This window comes from Stegastes partitus, unplaced genomic scaffold (assembly GCF_000690725.1).
Source record: "Stegastes partitus isolate 25-593 unplaced genomic scaffold, Stegastes_partitus-1.0.2 Scaffold419, whole genome shotgun sequence".
Lineage (NCBI taxonomy): Eukaryota > Metazoa > Chordata > Actinopteri > Pomacentridae > Stegastes > Stegastes partitus.
The window spans coordinates 481,132-490,648 of NW_007578150.1; the positions used below are offsets into that span (position 1 = coordinate 481,132).

General features: G+C 41.2%; 1 protein-coding gene across 1 annotated transcript in view; it reads left to right on the forward strand.

Annotated features, from left to right (window-relative positions):
- Positions 1-2,758: 2,758 nt before the first annotated feature.
- The window catches only part of det1 (DET1 partner of COP1 E3 ubiquitin ligase), a 15,392-nt gene continuing 8,633 nt past the window's right edge, over positions 2,759-9,517 (forward strand). The window contains exons 1-5 of the mRNA XM_008285854.1: positions 2,759-2,927; positions 4,644-4,990; positions 5,792-6,058; positions 6,146-6,358; positions 7,113-7,336. Coding sequence (XP_008284076.1) covers positions 4,742-4,990; positions 5,792-6,058; positions 6,146-6,358; positions 7,113-7,336 — 953 coding nt within the window. The 5' untranslated portion in view covers positions 2,759-2,927; positions 4,644-4,741. The remainder of the gene's footprint in view (positions 2,928-4,643; positions 4,991-5,791; positions 6,059-6,145; positions 6,359-7,112; positions 7,337-9,517) is intronic.

Sequence of the window (9,517 nt, forward strand, 5' to 3'; positions counted from 1 at the left end):
AACAAACACAGCAAGGTACAGACTGTACCATATATGCACAACTTTATGTGAAATTTTACCCCCTAATATATATAATATATTACATAATACACACTCATACAAACTTGTGTATATTCTGTAGTAGAAGAGGCACTTTGTGTAAATGGACAGATGATGACAGAAGCAGGGATCCAGAAACGTGTACGTAAAATCTTTGTCCGGAAACCTCAAGAGTTCAGGCTGAGCTTTAGTTTGTTGAGCAGTACGATAAAAGCGGGAATAAAGGACTGTTTAAAATGATTGCTTGTGTATTTGCGACTCTGTAGCATCGACCTGAAGGTAAAAGTCTGAAAATAAAATGTGTGAGGGCTCCTTCAGGATCCTCTGCTCATGTTGTACAACAGTTTGTTGAGCGATGGTTTTTTTCCTCCTAGTCGCCTTCATTGCTGCTGTACCAGCCGTGAAATATCTGATGAGACTCTCTGTTAAGTCACCAGGATTTTTGTACATTAATTTCTTTGTACCAAAATATAGGATTATTTTTTATATCTTTGTTTCCCTTTCACTGATAAATCTGGATGAGGCTCCCACTGAAGGAGGATATCAGGCTAAGGGTGTGAGATGGATCTGTAGAATTGATGCTGGCATTATGTGCGTTCTGTTAGTGTCACTGCTCCTGATATCAGTAAACCTTATTTCAGCCTTAAGTCATCTGAGTCTCCGGTGTGTCTCTCTGTGTCGGGCTCCTCATCCTACATCAGCCTCTTCCAGCATTTCTACAACACTAAAATAAATATAATTTAGGGTTTGCCATAATGCTAAAACTAGCAGAAGTCTAGTTTGTTGGCTCCAGCTGTTTGTAGGAGTCATTCCTCTGACTCTAATAAATCAGAATCAGAATCAGCTTTAATGGCCCAGTTTGTACACGCAAACATCCTAAAAAATAAGGTAAAAGTTGAGGAGTAAAGAAATAAATGAAAGAAATTAAAGCAGAACAACAAAAATTAAGAGCAATGCATCAGAATTCATGTTTCCCTGATGTGAAGACAGAATCGATAACAGCAGTTCCCACTTTTCTTCACCTCAGACAGGTGACACGCAGAGTCGCAGTTTATAAACTGCAGTCAGATCATTTGTTAAATAGCGTCTGTCTTCAGGTGCATTTTAACTTTTTTATTGTTGTTTTTTACAGAGGAGCTGCAGGGTGGAGCAGTGGTTAGCACCGTTGCCTCGCACCAAGAAGGACACCCGGGATCTTTCTACATGGAGTCTCCATGTTCTCCCCGTGCAGCGTGGGTTCTCTCCGGGTTCTCCGGCTTCCTCCCACACAGTCCAAAAACATGTTGAGGTTAATTGGTGATTCTAAATTGTCCGTAGGTGTGAATGTGAGTGTGCTTGGTTGTCTGTCTCTAAGTGTAGCCCTGTGATAGACTGGTGACCTGTCCAGGGTGTCCCCTGCCTTCACCCTGAGTCAGCTGGGATAGACTCCAGCCCCCCACGACCCTAGTGAGGATTAAGTATAAATGATGGATGGATGGATGCTTTTTACGGGTAAAGTAGTCGATAGATTATCAGCACACATCCACAAATATTTTAGTGTTTAGGAAATCATGAATAAACTAGTTTAATAAGCTACTATTAGTTTAGATTCCGTCTGTTAATGCGTTAATATGTATTATACAGTAACTTCCTGTGTTCACTGCTAACTATTGTGTGGGTCGGGTGGTTTTCTCTGTGGTAGGAATGTCTGAATAAAACTGTGAGGAGCATTAACAGGAAAACAATATACGAGAGCAGGTCATGAAGTTCATAGAACAAGGTATATACAGTATGTCACACTTCTGCAAATATTTTATTATATCTTTTCATGGGACAACACTGAAGAAATGAAGCTTTTTAAAGTAGTCAGTGTACAGCTTGTATAACAGAGTACACTTACTGTCCCCTCAAAATAACTCACAGCCATTAATGTCTAAACCACTGGCAACAAAAGTGAGTACACCCCCTAAGTGAAAATGTCCAAATTGTTCCCAATTAACCATTTTCCCTCCCCGGTGTCATGTGACTCGTTAGTGTTACAAGGTCTCAGGTGTGAGTGGGGAGCAGGTGTGTTTCATTTGGTGTTAGCGCTCTCACACTGGTCACTGGAAGGTTAACATGGCACCTCATGGCAAAGAACTCCCTGAGGATCTGAAAAACAAGAATTGTTGCTCTACATAAAGATGGCCTAGGCTGTAAGAAGATTGCCAACACCCTGAAACTGAGCAGCAGCACGGTGGCTCAAACCACGCCCCGATGGCGGCCTTGAGCTCATCATCGTCAGGAAATCTGGTTCCATGCAAATGCGATTTCCAACTTCTGCTGGGGGCCACATCTGGACTGTAGGGTGGAGGCAGGGCTATTACCATATACCTCAGCCCGCTTTTTGTGTTGAACTTTTTTACTGCCCTAAACTCAAAATGTTGGTTTTCCATTGTTGCTTGACGGTCATCAAGTTAGAATGCCTCTGAGGATCACACAAATGTGTTGTGTGATGTTTAAACTAGTGACATGTTGCGTTGTCTACATATGTAAGGAATGTTGTGTTTGGCTTGGCTGAATACCCTGTTTTTTAACAAAATGTCACTTGAGCAGATTGATTATTGTCCAGGTTTTGAGTTGATATCGGCTGCAGTACCACCTTTCACCAGCAGCTGAGGCGGTGGCGCTGTTCAGAACTGCAGCCTCTGAGCGCCGCCGTCTTCTTCTTCTGCGCTTCCTGCTCCGCTCACTCACAACAAACACAGCGGCTCCTGCTTCACAGCCGCTTCAGACAGGCGGATATTTGGAGAAATGTGACCGGTTACTGTTCATTTCAGACTTAATAAAACAAACGAAGCTGGATATTTACGACTAAGCGGCCACACAAGCTGGGGGCGGGCGGCTAACTCGCTAAATTTAAGTTACCGGTGAGTTTTTCTGCCAAACTTAACGGCTCCTGCTAACACCAAACTGGTGAACTTGGGGGAACCAGAAAGATTGTTTTTTTGTTTTTTTTTTAAATAGGCAACAAGTGAGAATGAGCTTATTCTGTCAAATATCTGGCGATCTTAAAGGCTTTTTGTAGTCGAGCTGGCTTAGCTGTGCTTGTTCAGAGCAGGAGTTTAGACGTGGTGTTAGCCTGTAACGTTAAATGAAATCAGTGAGAAGTGCTCCTGTCCCAGCTGTGGACAGATTTATATGAACACGATGTGGTTTCTGTGTCCCTTTATCTCCATATAAAACTCCCAAAAAACCTATTAATGTCTGCTTTCTCTATCTCTTGCTATCTCTTCCTCACATATCTCTGCATAGTTCGTGTAAAATGTATGCAAGTGTGGTTTTAAAAGCATTTAGCAAAACTGAATTTACAAATTACTGCTTTAATCAGTATTTTTGACACGTAATTACACTATAAACTTACTCAGGCCAACATCCAAGAAACTCAGTTTTATTTAATTACAGTATTATGTGAAGAAAAACATAGTCGATATTGTATTTCTGCATATTTCTTACATGGTTATTTTTTAGTAGGGTTGACACTGATAATTATTTTCATTGTCTGTTTATCTGTTAATTATCTTAATCTAATAGTCGATTAGTTGTTTGGTCTAAAAAATGCTAGAAAACTGTGAAAAATTAAAGGAAATCAATCAAAGGCTTTAACGACATCCTTAAATGTCCTTTTTTTGTCCACAATCAGAAGATATTCAGTTTACTATGGCAGTATGAGTGAGGAAAACTAGAAAATATTAATATTTACAAAGAAGAAATCAGAGAATTTTGTCTTTTAAAAAAATACTGAAAGTGATTAATCAGTTATCAAAACAGTTGATAACTAATTGTTAGATTAATCACTGCAGCTCCACTGACGACTAAACAACTCTTAAAAAAATGACTCAAACCGATTAATCAATCATAAAATTAGGGATCATCTGAACCGATTCCAGTTATTGGTAAACAAGGAGGAATATCACTGATATTTGGAACCAGAATATATTTGCGGTAAATTCTTGTTGTCAAAATTTGGAATAAACAAGCTCCAAGTTCGCTGCAATGGAGCCAAAGAAGCACATTTTTAAAATTAATATATCTTAGCGAGAATCGATTAATAAAAACAAACATTACAAATGATCTCAAAAATGTTGAAAATAGAATCTGATAATCAGTCTAACAGTCCTCCTTTAGTTTTACTTTTACACTCATACGCTCTAACACATACAGTAGTTTCACAAAAGTGATTTGCAAACACTACTTTTATTGCAAATTTTAGTCTCTTATTTTATTATTTTGAAAAATAAATAATAAAAATTGACAGAAAAAGATGATCTCTTGTCATAAGTTGGTCTCACGCACTGTTACTCGTGTGTGCAGAAGAGAATATTTAACTGAGTGATAAATTGCCAGAACAGATCAGTTTTTCTGATTTTTAATTGTCTTATCTACTGTGTTGTCTTTACATCCTGCACAGACATTAAATGTAAAGTTAATGGTCACTTTTCTTCTTGAGTAGGTCAAGCTTGAGTGAAAATTGGTGGTCAGTCATTTGAATAAATGATAATTTCAGTACTAGGACCTGCAAATTTAACTGAGCTCCCAAAGTCAGACAGCTGTTTCATCTTTACCTTCTTACTTTTTGAACACAGGAAACAGGACCGTGTTTGTGATGTAGCCGTTTGTCTGCACTCGCCGCCTTATTACTGCCTACAGAGACGGGGTTTGAGCCCGTTCCTTAATCGCTGCCATGGACGAGGACACCCCGACCTTGAAGCCCAGACGCATCCAGAATCAGAACGTGGTCCATCGTCTTGAGAGGAGAAGAATCTGCTCCGGTCGGCCCGGAGCTCACTGGTACCGAGTGCGCTGCTTCCACCAGAACCTTTTCCCCAACTTCACTGTGGTCAACGTGGAGAAGCCGCCCTGTTTTCTGAGGAAGTTCTCACCAGACGGACGCTGCTTCATCGCCTTCTCCTCTGACCAGACCTCCCTGGAGGTGAGAGAAGAGACACCTCCATTTTACTATTCCACATATTCCTCAAACTAGGGATCAAATGGTGTGATTTTCCTTTGGTTGGTTGTTTTTTAGGACTGATACTGATGCCGATATACATTAAATGTAATGTGATAGCAGGAATCTGTCATTCATTACTAGGCTTCCTCATTAATTAGGGTGATTATAACTGAATATGTAAATTAGTTAAGGAGTGAATAAATTATCTCCTCTGTTAATGTGGGATCGACTGAGATTGATCAGTTCGTCTCCTGCAGTTCTGTCTGCTGTTCTTCTCTACTTTACTCATAGTTCACTATTCTATCACTTTCATTACCCACTAAGGTCCAGATCTTAAAGCATTATTAATTATTGTGTTCCAGACTCAGTTTCAGGTTAATCTGTGGCTGCCTCTTAACTTAGCCGCTAGCCGTTAGCGTAGCCTTAGCCACTATGAGAGGAGCTAATGTCCTGGTTTGTGGCGACAGCTTGTGTTTCTTGTTCAGTTTTTTGCAGCCTCTGCTTCTCTGCAGACAGAGACAAGCGGCTGCATCAAACACTACAGCATCATGTCTAATTTATCAATAATTGGTCGAAAAATTCTGATACTGATAATCAGAAAAATGCCACATATCGGCCATGATAATCCATCCATCCTGACCTCAAACACCCCACATTGTATGACTTTTGCCTCCCATCTGTCAAAATCAGCTAAAGCAAACTGAGCCCATTCAGCCACCAGATTTAGCGAAGAGACAAAGCTGAAGGAAACCCTCTTCTCCAGTGTCAATGTTCCTCCTACAGATATACGAGTACCAAGGCTGCCAGGCGGCTCAGGACCTGCTGAGAGGCCAAGAAGGAGAAACTCTACTAACAGCCAATGACCAGCGCTCCCTCAACATCCGAGGTCGCCTGTTTGAGCGCTTCTTCTCTTTGCTCCATGTGACTAATGTGGCCTCAAACGGAGAACATCTCAACAGGGAGTGCAGCCTCTTCACAGACGACTGCCGCTATGTGATCGTCGGCTCGGCCGTGTACGTCCCCGAGGAGCCGCCGCCGTACTTCTTCGAGGTAACGACGTCGGCATTTATAAAGGAGAGGCTGATTGTTCTCGGGCTTCACGCTGCTTCTTTCATCCACATTTTTATCTCCCACCAGGTGTATCGCAACAACGAATCTGTGACTCCCAACCCTCGGTCTCCTCTAGAAGACTACTCTCTCCACATCATCGACCTCCACACCGGCAGGCTGTGCGACACCAGGTCTTTCAAGTGTGACAAGATCATCCTGTCGCACAACCAGGGTCTCTACCTCTACAGGAACATCCTGGCTGTGCTGTCGGTCCAGCAGCAGACCATCCACGTATTTCAGGTGAGCAGATCACCTTCCTAAAGTTTACATCTGCACTCAATAACATACATTTTAGTGGATGAATCCGTACTTATGCAGCTTGTGCTGTATAGAACGGCTTAAAAGAAGAAAAGTCAAAGTGGAAGCAGTAGATTCAAAGATATTCTGACTTTTAGATCCCCTGAATTTCCCACTATGCTTCGTATGAAAGCCTCTTCCTGCCTGGTAAACACATCTTTTAAACCCCATATTCCCTGTTTTATTAAAGAAAGAACAAGAAGATGACACTCGGAACAATGAAATATTTAACACGAGCCAGAAAAGACAAGAAACTTTAATTATTTAGAAAAACACGGTGTATTGGAATGAAAAGAAATGACAGGAAGCAGTGAGGTTGTGGTACACTGGATGCCCTCAGATGTGTGATGAGGCCTCATATGCAGACGTCCACAGTGTGCTGAGGTTGACTTGGGTTTTAATGGATAAATCTGTGTTGTTTAACGAGCGAGTTGCCTTTCTGGTGACATGCCAGTCTGAGATATTAATAATATGGATATTTAACATACAAAAAAGTGTCAATGGATGGATTGTTGACGGCTCTGTGCTGTGTTTTAGTTTTAGTAATGCTCAGATGAGGAGAGGAACTGTAAGATGGTGAGATTGGTGCGACCCAGTAATGTTTGAAAATTGCTATTTGCATATGTATAAAAACTGCAACCTGCCCGTTTTATTTTTGTGTCGTCTTCATTTTTATTTTCCTTCACGTCTCTTTCAGGTGACTCCAGATGGGACGTTTCTGGACGTACGGACTATCGGTCGCTTCTGTTACGAGGACGACCTGTTGACTCTTTCGGCCGTTTATACAGAAGCTCAGGCTGAGAGTCAACCCGGCTTCCCCCGTCTGTACACCGACAAAACCATCAACTCCCTCAAACACAGGCTGCTGGTTTACCTGTGGAGGAGGGCCGAGCAGGACGGCAGCGCCACCGCCAAGAGGAGGTAACAGCCCGTTTGGTTTCGTCTTTTTCTTCGCTTCAGAGTGGCTCGTTAACGTACTCGTTGATCCTAAGAGATGTTTTGTGGTGTTGTAGTTGTGGAGATTGCCTTTTTGTGTGGTGTTTTGGTTTTTGTCAGCTCTGAATGGACCATTGTTGGGTGACTGTACAATAGTAAGGTCGCACAGTCAAGGCAATGAGTCTGTGCTGCGATACTTGACAGAAAATCTTTTCCTGTTAATTCTGACCATTTGATGAACAAAAGCGTCTGTTATGCTGGAGTTAATGAAACCTCAAGCAACAAAACTGGTCACAAAATGACCTTTCCAATAATTCTAGTTGCTTGTCTGTGTGTTATTTTGAACATTTGCTTGGTTTGCCATCTCTGCTAGTGTGCAACTGTATGCGAACTCATCGGCAAGTTTCCCCCAATTTCAAAGTCTCACATTTTTCCACCATCATGGTTCTGAAGTAAATATGAAAAAAACATCTCTACTGCCAGCAATTAATGACGAGATGAATGTTATAGCTTTCAAAATACCTTCTTTTTTTGTTTGCATGTAAGGGATAACAACAAATCTGCAAGTATTCTTCTATCAAATGATTTGAGATCTGGATAGCTTAGACTGATCTGGAAAAAAAGAACAAGGTACAAGATTAGAGTTTAAAAGCAAAGGTAGTGATGTTACCCTGAAAGTAACCCAGACCTCATCAAATGGTTAAAAAAAAAAAACAACCTGTATATAGCATTTCTTCTTAAGTTAGCTGAGAAAGGTCATTACTACTTTTGTGCCTCTCTCACACACCAATGTGAAAAAAAAATGTACATGCAAGGTCTCCCGCCCTGTGATTAGCTGACAACCGGCTGCAGCACCTGAGCCACGGGGGAACTCCACCAATTTTACACAACCGAGGTCATGCAGACGATTACAGAGCAGCACTACGGCGTGTAGGAGGTGTAATTTCAGGACTGATAGTGATTTTCTAGCCTTCGACAACCTGAGTACAAAGAAAGCATGAATTTATTACGAGCCTGTTTGTGACAACTTTATTTGCGTTAATACGAAACTAATTAGCACCAGATGTTATCGGCTTATTGACGGCTGCAAAGACCTTTTGAATAACTTCATATACAGGCTTCTTGGACTAATTAATGGTTATCGGAAGCTCCTTGAACTTCACGGTTTAGAAAAGTGCAGGTCTTTTGTTTTTTTGGGTTTTTTTTTTTTGTTCAGATAATTTTTTTGGCATTTTGGTTAAAGACAGACAGGAAATGTGGGGAAAGAGAGCAGGGGAGGCACGCAATAAAGGTCCATTGGACTGGGAATCGAACTGAGGACTCGCTGCTGACTGCATCCTCACCTGAAACCACTCTGCTAAAGTGCAGGTCTCTCGCGGTGAACGGTTTTAGCTGATTTGTGCCGACAGTCATCCTCCTTCTGCTGATATTAAGAGACTCCATAGGAAATTATGTAGGTGCAGGAGGAGGGGTTTATGGCTCAACTGTATACATGTAATTAGCATTTAGAGTTCATGTCGAGGAATCAGCAGAAGGTTTTCCCCTTTCATTGCTTTCCCACATTGAATCATAGTTAATTTCACTGACAAAAAAAAGACGCTTTCATGTCAAAGGGAAAACTGATTTCGACAATGTCATTTAATGATAAATGTAAAGTAATTGATTGCATAAGTATTTACCTCCATTAAAGATAATTCAGCTAATTCAACAGCGGTGCAGCTCGAAGTCACACAGTTAGTGTCTCAGGGATTGTAGTATAAAGACACCTGAATGTGGAAGGTCCAGTCTTTGGTTATAACTACATCAGGAAGACAAAAGAAGCACCGGTGAAAATGTTATTGAAAAGATAAGTCAGAGGATAATTTAAGAACATTTTCAAGTCACTAAATATTCCTTGAAGTCCATTAAATCCATCGTTAAGAAATTAAAGAATATGGCACAAGAGTAAGTCTGACTGGAGCGGACGTCTTAAAAAACTGAGTGACTGTGAAAGAAAGGAACTACTGAGGGAGGCCATCAACACACCTCTGACTCCTCTGAAGGAGTTACAAGCTTCAACAGCTGAGATGGGAGAGATTTTGCATTCAACAGCTGTTTTGTTTTCTGCAAAGCCCTATAGGAGAGTGGCAAAGAGAAAGCCATTGTTGAAAAAGGCTTTTATTAACT